The following is a 14,475-nucleotide window of genomic DNA, read 5'->3' as shown; positions in this document are numbered from 1 at the left end:
TACAAATATTAAGGAGAGTACATCATGCCGTTTTGCTGCTAGCTGACGTTCGTGTATCCTGACAGCTAGTTTCCTTGTCTGTCCGATGTAATGTTTGTGGCTGTCATTACATGGGATTTGTAAACTACGTTTATTCTGCATGTTGTGGGATACAACAGGAATATGTCGGAACTGACGACAAGACTCCAAAGACCATTAGGAATCATGGAGGCCCACAAGCCACTCTACGACAAACGCTTACAAGGATTAAAGACCCCATTCCCACAACATTGCAGAACCAATGTGGTTTACAAAATGCCATGCAACAACTGCTACAAACATTACATTAGACAGACAGAAAGGAAACTAGCCATCAGAATACATGAACATCAACTAGCAGCAGAACGACACAATGAACTCTCCTTAATATCTGTGCGTTCACACAACGAAGGCCATCAGTTTAACTGGGACAAAGTAACCAAAGTAGCCCAAGCCAAACACAGACACACATGGGAATTCCTAGAGGCATAGTTCTCCACCTATTCTTCAATCAACAGACTTATAGAATTGGACCCCATATTTAAACCTATACAGATCAAAACCGGAAATGACACTACTCACCATAACAGACCAAACAATATAAATTCCAAGAGGAGTAGAATAATTTTGCTTCATCGGAGGCTGCACTGATGATGTCACCTAGCATGATGACAAAATGTCTGAACGAAAACAAGCCAGCTCAGTGAGCAAGTCAACAATCTCATCCACAACCCGAGCTACAGTTCTTTTCCAAAACTTTCAACGATAGACGCTGTCCTCTCGAGCACACTGAGATGGCAGCCACTTTCCCTGAAATTTTAACCCCTGTCTCAGTTAGGGCTTGTTTTTATTTAAATAAAAACTTGTATTGAAATAAAAACAAGTTTTGCAGTGCATCCAACTAAATATTTGACATGTCATCTGCACAGACAACAGGTCATTATAAACTCCCTATTGGCTCCTCAAAGCACCATTAGCCAGGATGGAACCTTAAAATACGCATCTCACTAAAGGTTGATAAATAATAAGTTCAATTCAGTCCATGATCCTGAAGGGAAATGAGTAAATGGCAGAAAATTGAGTAAATTGGTCAGATGCTTTCTTTTACAAAGCCTTTTTACACTTGGCAGCAAGTTCCAGGAAGCCAACAAAATTGTGCAAACAATTTCCTCTGAGCTTTTGTCTGCCAATTTTCCTTTACTGATGTATGTACTGCTGGAAACCTCATTTACCACAGAGAAATGGTACTCAACACTTAAAACAAAAAAATCACTCAACTAACCCATAAAATTGTTAATTTATATGAAACATTTCCCTCTGATACTCTTTTTCTGTCCAGAACTTGATTTGGCAATTGTCTGTCTGTTTTGCTGTTGGAAGGTCCCAATGTATTTGTGAAATGCAGTCTTAGTGTGCTTCTGCATTGTGAATCTTGCTATCTGTGAATCACAGGATTTATATTCATGTAATATGCAGGTGTTCTGTGTTAAGCAGATATGATTACTACTGATTTAAATCCATCAAATTTAATGAAAATTGGACACATTCTAAATGAGTGCCTGGGTGATTGAATCAGCTTTTATACCCAGGCTGCACATCGCAATCAAACACTGTATCTGTATGAACAATTTAGTGGGGTGGCGAATGTTCTAAGTGGAGAAGAATGAACAAATCAGGTGAAGTACCACTTAAGAACTACTAATTATCTCTTGGTGGGCCTGTATGTATATATTATTCAAATGTATTTAGGTGGAGGGAAGAACACAATTATCTGTATATTGCGCAACTTTTAAAAGGATCTGGGACTATACTAATTAGAGTTCAGAAGCATGGGGAGGGGGGGATCTAATTGAAACTTACAGAATACTGAATGGCCTGGACAGAGTGGATTTTGGGAAGATGCTTCCATTGGTAGGACAGTGTAGGACATAAGGGCACAGCCTTAGCGTACATAACATAAGAATTAGGAGCAGGAGTAGGCCATCTGGCCCCTCGAGCCTGCCCTGCCACTTAATAAGATCATGGCTGATCTTTGAGACTCAGCTCCACTTACCTGCCTACTCGCCATACCCTTAATTCCTTTACTGGTCAAAAATTTATCTAGTGTTGCCTTAAAAACATTCAGTGGGGTAGCTTCAACCACTTCACTGGGCAGGAATTCCACAGATTCACAACCCTTTGGATGAAGAAGTTCCTCCTGACTTCAGTCTTACATCTGCTTCCTTTTATTTTGAGACGATGCCCTCTAGTCCTAGTTTCACCTGCTAGTGGAAACAACCTCCCTGCCTCCACTTTATCTATTCCTGTCAAATTTCTTATATGTTTCTATAAGTTCTCCCCTTATTCCCCTGAATTCCAATGAGTATAAGCCCAGTCTACTCGGTCTCTCCTCATAATCCAACCCCCTCAACTCTGGAAGCAACCGAGTGAATGTCCTTTGCACCCCCTCCAGTGCTAGTATATCCCTTCTCAAGTAAGGAGACCAAAACTGCACACAGTACTCCAGATGTAGCCTCACCAGGACCCTATACAGCTGCAGCATAGCGTCACTGTTTTTAAACTCCATCCCTCGAGCAATGGCAGACAAAATTTCATTTGCCTTTTTAATCACCTGCTGCATCTGCAATCCCACCTTCAGCGATTCATACACAAGGACACCGAAGTCATTTTGCCAAGCAGCGTGCTGCAATTTTTTACCATTTAAAACATTGTCCATTTTGCTGTTATTCCTACCAAAATGTATGACCTCACACTTATCAACATTGTACTCCATCTGCCAGACCTTTGCCCACTCACTTAGACTATCTATATCCCTCTGCAGACTTTGTGTCTTCTGCACACTTTGGTCTACCACTCACCCTAGTGTCATCTGCAAATTTTGACACACCACACATAGTCCCCAACTTCAAATCATCTATATAAAGGGAAGACTTTTTAGAACGGAGATAAGGAGAAACTTCTTCAGCCAGAGTGGTGAATCTATGGAATTCATTGCCACAGAAGGCTGTGGAGTCCAGGTCATTGAGTACATTTAAGACTGTGATAGATAAGTTCTTGATTGTCAAGGGGATCAAGGGTTATGGGGAGAAAAACTCTCAAAGGAGAATGTGGTTGAGGAACTTATCAGGCATGATTGAATGGTGGAGCAGACTCAATGGGCCAAATAGCCTAATTTCTGCTCCTATATCTTATGGTCTTATGATAGGTGTTTTGTAATATAGATGTCTCTAAGTCTTGTATCTTTCAACATCAGTAAAGTACATATGCTTTTACTTCACACTTGGGTTGTAGCCGATCTATAGTAAAATTCAGTCTTGAATGGAAATGCAGTGGCTGTTATGAACAGTGACAAGAGTTCTACTAAACCTCTAAAAGTAACCAGTGTTCTAACTTCCTAAGAATGCAATTTCAGTTTGTGATTTAAATCGTGAAACATATTTTTCTTCTGTTTTATGTTGAGGCAAATTATTCCTTCAATCCCCATTATTTTGTATACTAGCACAGGAACTCAAGTGCAAATAATATTGGAACACCAAGTTCTCCGAACGTTATGGTATTCACAAATTACTGGTTTACACAGTACAAGTGAATAGGACAAAATCGTATTTCATCAAATGTTCTAGTGTGAAAGTTATCCTTTACTCCAATACAAAATAAGCTTAAAACCAAATGAAGAGTTTAGTATAGAAAAAATGTTGTTTTCAGAAATAATTATTCACACACAAGCCAAAAGAACAAAATTAGAAGCTTGTGGTTTTATTCTCAAGTACTTAGGATCACATACTTTGCCTACATTTAACAAAAAAATTATTCCCTAGACAGATCACAACATAAAGTTAGAAGTCTGGTCCAGCATTACAACAAATGTTTCATCACCCATTTAAGCCTGTTCTAAATCAAGAACTCCCAAAATGAAAATAATACTGACCAGAGGAAGCCTGTCTCTAAACTGTATTTCCTGCGGTGCCAGTGACCTTTCTCATCGGCCACCCTTGAGTATTAGATTAGCAATTGGGACTGAATAGAGGCAACTCTGTACTCAGGACACAAACTTAATTGGAATTACTCCAGCTTTTTACACACTTCTAGTCACAGGAGGCTTATCAGTCAATTTAGTTTAAGATTTCAAAACTTAAAGGTAATATTCTCTGTGTCTCCACAGCCCTTTTGTACTGAAATTAGCATCCAATTTTGTTCAGTAGGAATTTGGTGAGTTCCTTTTCAACTTTAAGTGCATTATATAAATATTGTTGAAAAGGCTTAAAGCAATTTAAATACTTCTGTCTATTTGGGGCAGATTCAAATTGATTCATTGTGGTGGATACCACATGTTACTCCAATCCAGTGGGCAGTAAGGAGAAATTATTTCTCTCAAGCCTCTTCAGGCAACCCGAATTAGCATTTCAGATCCAGGTTATCAAATTGGTATATATCATGTTGTTGCTATTTCAATGGACTTGAGATTTGTTGTGCCTATAGGAGTGAGCAAGGGCCATTTTCACATATTACATGCCACTCCCTACCTGCACTCACTTATCACCATCCCACCTACCTTCCCCAGCCCCACCCCTCCTCTCTCTCTCTCTCTCTCTCTATTTCTCAGCTGCCTTCTTCCTCCCCACTTCTGAAGTAGGGTCCCAACCCGAAACATCAACTTTTCTACTCCTCTAATTCTGCCTGAACATTTATGCTTGTGATTTATGCCTAGTCAAATTATCATGTAAAATACCATTATTTAAATGCTGAATTTTTTCCTTCAGTCCAAGACAAGAATCTCCAAGAATTAACAATAATTGTTGATAGAATGTTTCACCACTTGTATAAGACCAAATTAAATGAAGGGCTTCCTAATTGGAAATGATGCTATTCAGCAAAAAAGTTAAACTTCCTAAACACTGCAAATCCTGCAGTATGGCCTGCCTTATGTCTGTGCATTTTTGTGATACTTAAGATTTGCTTTATTAGTCCAGAATTAAAACTGTAGTGTTTAATCATTTCAGATGGCTGTAAAAAGAACGTTTTGCATTTGTTTATTCTTTTGCAGATTTGAATTCAAGATCAGCTCGGGTCTTGTTCCTTCTAGTCGTCCCTGGACACCTTGTCTTTCTATACACTATTAACTCAATGCAGGGGGGACACACAACACTGACGCCAATATTTATTGTGTTCTACATGATGGCTGCTTTGTTGCAAGTATGTATCTCTTTTCAAAGTTTCAAACTTTACTGTAGGGTTTTAGCAATTAAAAATTTTGGAAAAAGACTACTTAGTTATTCTGAGCTTCATCAGAAATTATTAAAAACTGAACCTAATCATGACCCGGTCTAGAGTTAAATATTAGAAAGTGAATTCTCCCGTTTGATAGATTCAAGAGTTCTCAGTCTGACACGTGCATGTACAAGTTGCAAGTAAAGAAAAGGTCTTCGTCAAAGAGGAGAGCCCACTTGGGTCACTTTGTCTAGTCTCCAATTTGACTTGTTTATTTTTAGAGCAAGGTATTCAAAGCGCTTAAGGGGACAAGTCCAACTGCACATCACACATGACTGTTTAGGGAAAAACAAATCAAAGGTGTTACGACACTTCAATGAGAATTGTTCAGAACTTGAAGAGAATATTAGACATTACAATAAAACATAGATGAGCTGAAAAGGTGCTACAATTTAATTTTTGATCATTATCTAGTTTGTGTAGAGAGTGGGATGCAGAGTGCTCGGTAACACCATTTATGGGAACACTGAAGAAAGTTCTTACTGTTGTTGTCCTAGACACTCCAGGAATATTGACAACTATTTGTCCCTCCCTCAACCATGCTTAATATGAAGCTCAGGTAAACATTCATCCAAAGGATCATCCTTCCCTCAAAAACAAAACCATCACTGCATCTGTGACTGGTTTCTGTAAATATGAGATAACAAGGTGTACAGTTGGATGAACACAGCAGGCCAAGCAGCATCAGAGAAGGAAAGCTGACGTTTTGGGCCTACACCCTTCTTCAGACCCTACTTCTGTAAATATATGTAACTTCTAGTCAAATGCAATGTAAATGTGGTGGATACGAAATAAGAATATGACAGTATATTCTTTCTGTTTCAAGATTAATATTCCAGAGACCTGAATAAATGATCTAGAGATAAGTTCAAACCCAATGTTAAAAACCCATCTTCTTCACTGATAAGACCATAAGACATAGGAGCAGAAATAAGGCCATTCGGCCCACCAATTCTGCTTTGCCATTCAGTCATGGCTGATAAGTTCCTCAACCCCATTCTCCTGCTTTCTCCACATAACCCTTGATCTCATTGATAATCAAGAAACTATCTATCTCAGTCTTAAATGTACTCAATGATTTGGCCTCCACAGCTTTCTGTGGCAGTGAATTCCATGAATTCACCACTCTGTGGCTGAAGACGTTTCTTCTAAGGGAAATCTTCCATCTCTGCTCAGTCCGGTGAACATGTGACACAATAACTAAAGACATTTGACTGATTCATAACTACCCTTTCACTTAGCAACCCACCTGAGTTGTATTCAAGGAGGCACCTTGACACAACTATCTCGAGGGCATCTAGGAATGGGTGATGAATACTGGCCTTGCTTCCAATAAATGAATAAAATTGAGATGTTTTAAGTGCTTTTGAATGATTTGAGCAATAATTGTCTGATGGGACAGGATTTATGATTCTGTACTGCATTACAGGTGCTAATTCTGCTCTATGTTGCTGATTGGATGATTCATTGGATGTGGGGGCGGGGAATGGACCCAGATAACTTCTCAATCCCTTACCTGACGGCTCTGGGCGACCTCCTGGGAACAGGGTTCCTGGCACTTAGCTTCCACATTCTCTGGCTGATCGGTGATCGAGATGCAGATGTCGGTGACTAGAATGAAGGTTCCTCAGAACATGGGGAGTAAAATCATCAAGTGCAATTCAATGAAGGAAACTTTAATGAAATTTTATGCAGTGGAGACTGTATTGTGTGCAGCCCATGTGCAGCAACCAATGGAGATAGCTGTATACACTATAAGTACTGTTTAATTAGGAGATATCAAGTTGGAATCCCCACCTGTGTGTTAACTGGATTCTGCAGCATGGCTACATATGGTAAACTGGATACTAACTTCACAACTGAAAGCTGCTAATTCGAATTGAAGGTGGTTAATTTTTTTTGTACTCCAGAGATGCAAACAGTTAATTGGACTTTTAAAAAGTATATCCTTATTTCCTAAATGCAAAGAACAATCTTCCTGAGGCATCTTGTTGTCTCAGTTGGTCATCTATGAGGGGCTTTTCTGGAATAACAGGGTGGGATGTATATTTTACACTTTTTTTTAAAAGGGATAATTATGAATTCACTGAGCATGGTCAACGTCGGGGGTGCATTGTGCGAGTGTGCTTCATCTACATTGCTGGATGTGGAAGAAGTCTATAATATATCGAGCTTATTTATTTATATATAATATATATATAATATAATATAAATATATAACATATGTTATATACAATATAGTATATTATATATAAGCTATATATAATGTTATGTATATATAATGTGCATGTGTATATATACATTTTCATTGTCTGTTTGTTAGAAGCTGCCAGATCCAAAGCAGGTAACACTGAGAATCAATTTGATGCTCCTGATGAACTATTTAACCCAAGTCCACATCTGACCAGCTGCCCAGCAAGGACCTAGTGTTGGGGTAGATGGGAAACTCCATTGTCTGGTTTTACGTGGTTAAGTGTAAAATCTATCTTTTGAAAGGCACCCAACCCATTGATGCTAAAACAGAAAGTAACCAGCTGCAGCGGGCTGGTTAATCCAGACCCAGGATTTTGTGGAGAGAAAACACAGCTGACTGAAATGAGTTAAGCTGTATTGTACAGTTGCAAAATGGTTTGACTTCCTTTGTCGTCGAGATTTAATATACACCCTACCAGCCAATGTGTTGATCTAAATGTTGAATTTTAGGATATATTACATTTTTATTATAAAATTACTTTGAATGTTGGTAAATTAGACCAATAAGTGCCAGCATAGTGTTAACATGCCAATTTGACTGACTCTGAAGCCAGAGTTTTCACTGATAATTCTGAAGAGAATTGTGCTGTTATCACAGCTGCTTTAAATGAGTGTCATGTCATACAGCATTTCTATTGATTTAAATTATTTAATTTTTGTTGTGCTCAAGAGTTCACAATTGGTCTCAGAGGTCTTTGATTTTAAATAGAATAGTACCCCTCGTTCAACTATTCCCCGCTTTCTTGTCCTTGCACATTGACAGTGCTATTTCTTAAACTTTTAATCTTTTATTTGATTATTTTGAACAAGATGGTAGAATGGCTTAGTACTGATATCATCTGTGACCTCCCCCCAACTGTTGATATGCAGGATGTGTTTTTTTTCTACCCCCCCATCCCCTTTAGCCACTTGCATTGCTAGAATCTCTCCTCCAAGTGGACCTGAAACAAAAACAGACTGTTTCCAAAATATTGTGCTTAAGCTCTTAAAATGTTTAAAGATATGTAAACCTTTACACAAAATTGCACCACAGTTTCCATGTAATTATATTAAAGGTACCACAAACCTGATTAAATGAATTCAAGTTAATCCAACTAAATGTTAAAGTACTTCATATAATGTCATTAAAATCTTTCCTGTGGATATGCCTTATTGATGTGTGGATGCATATATAGGGTATAAGCATAAACCATAGCTACCTGTGCTTGATGTTGGTATAAATGTGCTCGTGGAGCTGTGTGTGCCTCAAATCCAATTGATGAAGGGTTATCACAGCCTTCTTGAAAACCTCTGCATTAATTGCTTAGATGTCAACTTTTGTTGCAGTTCACCTTTGTAGGAAAATATCAGATGACTCTTAATTAATTACTGTTGCACAGAAAGTTATGGACCATAACCATCTACAGTATCCATTTGGTGAATTTTTTTCTATTATCCACAGTTCCTGATTAATCTGACACTTTTTTAAAGAAAGGATACGTCAAATCATAATAGTTACCTCCCTGTTTTCTGAAGGAAATTACATTCATTCTGAAAATTCAAATGTTTTCTTTTGGTATTTAAAAAAAACACAATTATGTCCCTGGGCATCAGTTACCCCAGTAAGTGATTCTACTGAGGAGTGCTAACAGTATATAAGTACTTTAACAATTGTTAAATCTGTTTGAAAGAATTATATCTATAAATGAATGTGCACACACTGTGTAAAATGAACAAGTGGAGGGTATAGTTGTATTTTTGCAGACCAGGCAAGATTTTAAAATGTTTGGGCTTCCTTTTTTTTTAACTGTTCTGTTAAACAAGAGAAAATTGCCAACTTAATTGTGATTATTCTGTTTGTCGGTGACATCTGACTAATCCGGGATGAAGAAAATCAGGATAATTGCACTGAATCTGCTAGTTTGCCACTGTTACGGTCAATTGGACCAACAAAGAAAAAGTATATTCAGTGCAATCATTCAGTCAGTCTTAAAACTATCACCCCACAAGGAAACAAGTTACATTTTGCTATCAGAGTTTGTCGCCTGTTCTGATTTTTGTTTTTTGTCTGTGCTCTTGTCACTTTTTTTTTTCCTGTGGGATTAAATCTATAAATGTATGACCGAATCAGAATATTTGTACTGACAAACTACATTTGTGTTGTCCTAATTTTATTCTTGTACTGTGAATGGAATTTCTTCCAGATCCAGCCCTGTCGTGCTCAGTATCCTGAGCCAGTTTCCTGCACAGTATAGCCAAAATTAATATTTATATTCTAAATTGCCAAGATGTCGTGAACGTTTTGGGAGTCTGTATTTGATAAAAATAAAATGTCGTACAATGGTGAACTTTTTTATTTTTAATCTTTGCCTTTTTCATTCCTCTGCTACTTTTGATTATGGTGCCTAGACACTGGTTATTACAACAGCTTCTTCTGGAGTGTCATGGCATTGTGATTTTTCAATGTGTAAACCACTCAGATGTATTATATCGTCACTAGGAGGTCCAAGCGTAATTTGTTTTAGGTTTTAAAATTCTCAGATGCATGTTGGAATTCATGCAATTTCCCTCTATCTCTTTTTAAAAATTATGTCCAATTGAATATGCTTGTCAAATCTTGTATTCTGTTGCCGTCCAACAATATGCATCTTTCAGCAAGACTCAAGGGAGGGCAATCATGTACAGAAACCTGGCTGAAATCTTCTCACCTCTATCCTCAATAATACCAATTGTAGCATCCTTCTTGCTAGCATAACTGAGTTGGCACAGATTGGACACTGAACATGGGCATTCTGGTTTGTAAAACACAATGCTGCACTTGACAACAAGTATCCAACATATGCCACTGGGGAAACAGCTTCTATTGTCTTGGAAATCTCATCAGTACTGAGGATGTGGGAGATGGTCTGGAACTGGAAACAAAGCAAACAATGGTTGTGACTTTGACAGGAGTACAATTTCAAGAGTGGTAGAAAGCAGCGAGGGTATCGTTTGTTTCCCGTTGTTAAACATATACTACAATTTCAAGGAGTTTGAAATACGATGTGGATAAAACTGCACATTTATTTTGGAGATAAGAGATAACAAAGTGTGGAGCTGGATGAACACAGCAGGCCAAGCAGCATCTTAGGAGCACAAATGCTGACGTTTCGGGCCTAGACCCTTCTTCAGAGAGGGGGATGGGGAGAGGGTTCTGGAATAAATAGGGAGAGAGGGGAGGCAGACCGAAGTTGGAAAGAAAAGAAGATAGGTGGGGAGGTAGGGAGGGGATAGGTCAGTCCAGGGAAGACAGACAGTCAAGGAGGCAGGATAAATAGTAGGTAGGATATGGAGGTGCGGCTTGAGGGGGGAGGAAGGGATAGGTGAGAGGAAGAACAGATTAGGGAGGCGGCGACAAGCTGGGCTGGTTTTGGGATGCAGTGGGGGAGGGGACGAGCTGGGCTGGTTTTGGGATGCAGTGGGGGAAGGGGAGATTTTGAAAATACGATATGGATAAAACTGCATATTTATTTTGGAGATCAGCTCTGTATACCAGAGTTGCTCATTTCAGTCTGTCTTACTAAACAGATGGGCATAGTGAATAATTTACAAAAAGCACAAATTGATTGAGTCCTGATGATTGCTATGTAGCAATAAGAAGTATTCCAATCAGAACATCTTCATTAGTGATACAAGGGATCCCCATGTGCTGTGGCACCATACATCTGTAAGGTCTAATTTTCTAAAGAATCCACAGAATCTCTACAGTGTGGAAACAGGCCCTTCAGCCCTCCCCTGTCACCCACCTAATCTACACATCCCTGAACACTCTGGGAAATTTAGCATGGCCAAGCCACCTACCCTTTGAAGTGTGGGAGGAAACCCATGTAGACATGGGAAGAATGTGCAAACTCCACACACAGTTACCCAAAGTGGAATTGAATGCAGGCTCCTGGCGCTGTGACGCAGCAGTGCTAACCACTGAGCCACCATGCTGCCCTAAATTTGTCCAGATAATTGTTGTAAATTTCTAATATAACATCCTGGAATTCCCTCCCTAATAGCATTGTGAGTCTACCTACAGCACGTGGACTGCAGTGATTCAAGAAGGAAGCTCACCACCACCTTCTCAAAAAGGTAACTAGGAAGAAGCCATAAATGCTAGACCAGCAAGGCGCACTCACATTTCATATATAAGGAAATAAAATAAGTCTTGGAAATAAATGGCATCTGACACCTGAAGTTAGCATTTTTGGTGGAGTCTTTTTTAAAAGTCTGAAGTGGGACAGGAGGAAATGGAATTTCTAAATATTAACATCTTCCTATTGAAACCAGCTAGTATACATTTACAGTGGGTCCTCACCATTCACTGGAGGAATGTTTCAGAAAAATCTGAATAGCAAATAAATGAAAAACAGGGATTTGTTTCATATAAGAATTAATAAGTTTTTGGCAACAAGCAAAATAACATCAATGATTATGCTGAAAATTGTTCCCTCGTAAAGTAAGGTACATATGCAAAATAAAGAATATTGGACTAACAAACAGACCCACTACCCAGTGGAGACAACAGCATTTACATGGCACAAGGGTGCTTCACAAGTGCACTATGAAACAAAGTTCAATGCCAAGCTACATCGAGGTGGATGATCAAACATTTGGTCAGAGATACGTTTTGAGGAGCTTTGTACAGCTAGAGAAAGGGAGAGTTGAGTATTCAAGAGGCCAGAATTAGACAGCTTTGTACTTAGTAGAATTGTAGGCCTGGAAATTACAGGAGAAGAGGAAGAGTGAGGCCATTGGAGAATTTCAAGAGAAGTTTGAGAAACTTAAAGGGGAGACGTTACTCAATTTGGTGTCAATGAATGTGATTGAATGGAACTTGGTGAGAGTTCATAGGCAAAAAATGGTAAATATAATATACAAGAACAATTTGAAACAGTTTTACTACAAAAATCACACACAAAATTCTTTTAACCTCAACAACAATGTTACAGATACTCATTAAGCATGAGGAAGTAAGTCATGCTGACAGCAGATCACTTAAGATTATTTTAATCAAACTGTTTGAACATATTATGACACACCCTCAGGACAGGTGAGACGTGAAACCAGACCTCTGGCCCAGATGTAATGATACTGCCATTGCACCACAGTACCCCATAGGGGGTCAGTTAACTCGGTGACTGGATACCTGGTTTGCGATGCAGAGTGACGCCAACAGACTGGTTCAATTCCAATATCGGCTGAGGTCACCACGAAGGTCAACCTTCTCAAATTCTCCCTTCACCTGAAGTATGGTGAACAAAGGGTTATGCTCACCACCAGTCATCTCTCCACTGAGAGAGCAGCTTTGTAGTCCTCTGGGACTACAGTGACTTTACCTTCCATTTAGAGGTGTTCACAACTCAATGTAGGGCAAACCTATTTCCACTTTAAAATTCCTTGTTCAGGTGGCATAGTTTTAGTTAATTTCTGGAGGTTTCCTCTTACTGACATAAATACTTTAAAGCAAACACATATCCTCATCTCCCAGCAGTTTTCTGCCTTGTCTTTAAGCTTAGCACTTCAGCTTCCACTGTCTTGTATCTACAGACACAAACGCTTTGACTTTCTGGCTGCTTTCTCTTGCACAATTCAGGACTGTTTTGGAGATTGCTAAATTAACACCACCTTTTCTCTCTAACTGAACCTGCATACACCCTGACCTTCCAGATGGTGTGTCATTCTGTGATAATTGACTCTTGACACTAGGGAACTGCAGTGTTTTTTCTTTCCTGACCATTTTTCCTAATAATTTCCTATTATACCTTAAGTTCAACTGCAAGACTACATACCCTCATTAAAAATGCCTACATTAACAAACTTCAAATACCTCCGTGTCATTTCAAACAAATCTAAAATGGAACTAAAACCATGACTCCTTTTGGTACACAATATAGAAATACAAATCAAAGTTATACATGATTATTCTTTTTTAGAATGCAGGTTTTCAAATAAGATGAATTTTCATCACATTTTAGATAACTGAAACTGAAAGAAATGCTGATCAGATTGGAATTCATTTTTCTAGAGGAAAGAAGGCTAAGAGATGCTGTGATGGACATATTTTAGAATGATAAGACTTAATAGGATAGGAAAAAAGTAATGTGCACTTATTCATCACCTTTAAAATAATAAAATGTTCCAAAGTGCTTTACGGTAGTTTTATCAAAAACATTTCACACAGTTACATATGAGCAGATTTTTTACTGTTAGGGCTGAATTCCAGAGGTGAGTGATAACCCTTGACGTCAAGGAACCCTAGCAAAACTACAATCAATGGGTGTCAGGAGGCAAACTCTCTGTTGGTTGGAGTCATACCTGGCATAGAGGAAGATGGTTGTGATTATTGGAGGTTAGTCAGCTCAACTCTAGAACATCTCTGCAGAAGTTCTTCAGACTAGTGACCTAGGCCCAACTATCTTCAGATACTTCATTTATAGCCCTCCCTCCATCATGAGGTCAGAAGTTGGGGATGTACACTGATGACTGCACAATGTTCAGCACCATTCGTGAGACCTCAGATACCAAAGCAGTCCATTTTCAAATGCCATCCAGGCAATGACCAGGCTTGGACTGAAAAGTGGCAAGTTCATGCTACATAAATACCAGACAATGACCATCTCTATTAAGAGGCCATCTGAACACCACTCCTTGACATTCAAGGATGTTACCGTCACCGCACTTCCTACTATCAACATCCTGGATTACCACTGGCCAGAAACTCAACTGGACTCGCCGTACAAAAGTCATAGAGTGGCACGGTACCATAACAGACCCTTCGGTCCAGCTTCTCTCCCGGCTCTAAACACGCCCAGAGCGGTGCATTTCGGGAGTTGTAGTCCTTCCGCCGTGGGATCGGAGCGGGCGTGGCACTTCCGCCCGGCGAGCGGCGAACTACGGTTCCCAGAGTGCACCGCCGGCGTCTGGGTCCAC

General features: G+C 39.2%; 1 protein-coding gene across 4 annotated transcripts in view; it reads left to right on the top strand.

The window, feature by feature from the left end:
- The window catches only part of LOC125462760 (solute carrier family 41 member 1-like), a 65,880-nt gene extending 56,014 nt beyond the window's left edge, over positions 1 to 9,866 (top strand). For all 4 annotated transcript variants that reach the window (XM_048553099.2, XM_048553100.2, XM_048553098.2 and 1 more), the window contains exons 10-11: positions 5,063 to 5,211; positions 6,716 to 9,866. In XM_048553099.2, coding sequence (XP_048409056.1) covers positions 5,063 to 5,211; positions 6,716 to 6,901 — 335 coding nt within the window. In that variant the 3' untranslated portion in view covers positions 6,902 to 9,866. The remainder of the gene's footprint in view (positions 1 to 5,062; positions 5,212 to 6,715) is intronic.
- Positions 9,867 to 14,475: the final 4,609 nt, after the last annotated feature.

This window comes from Stegostoma tigrinum, chromosome 21 (genome assembly GCF_030684315.1).
Source record: "Stegostoma tigrinum isolate sSteTig4 chromosome 21, sSteTig4.hap1, whole genome shotgun sequence".
Classification (NCBI taxonomy): domain Eukaryota; kingdom Metazoa; phylum Chordata; class Chondrichthyes; order Orectolobiformes; family Stegostomatidae; genus Stegostoma; species Stegostoma tigrinum.
This window is presented reverse-complemented; position numbering and strand designations above follow the sequence as displayed.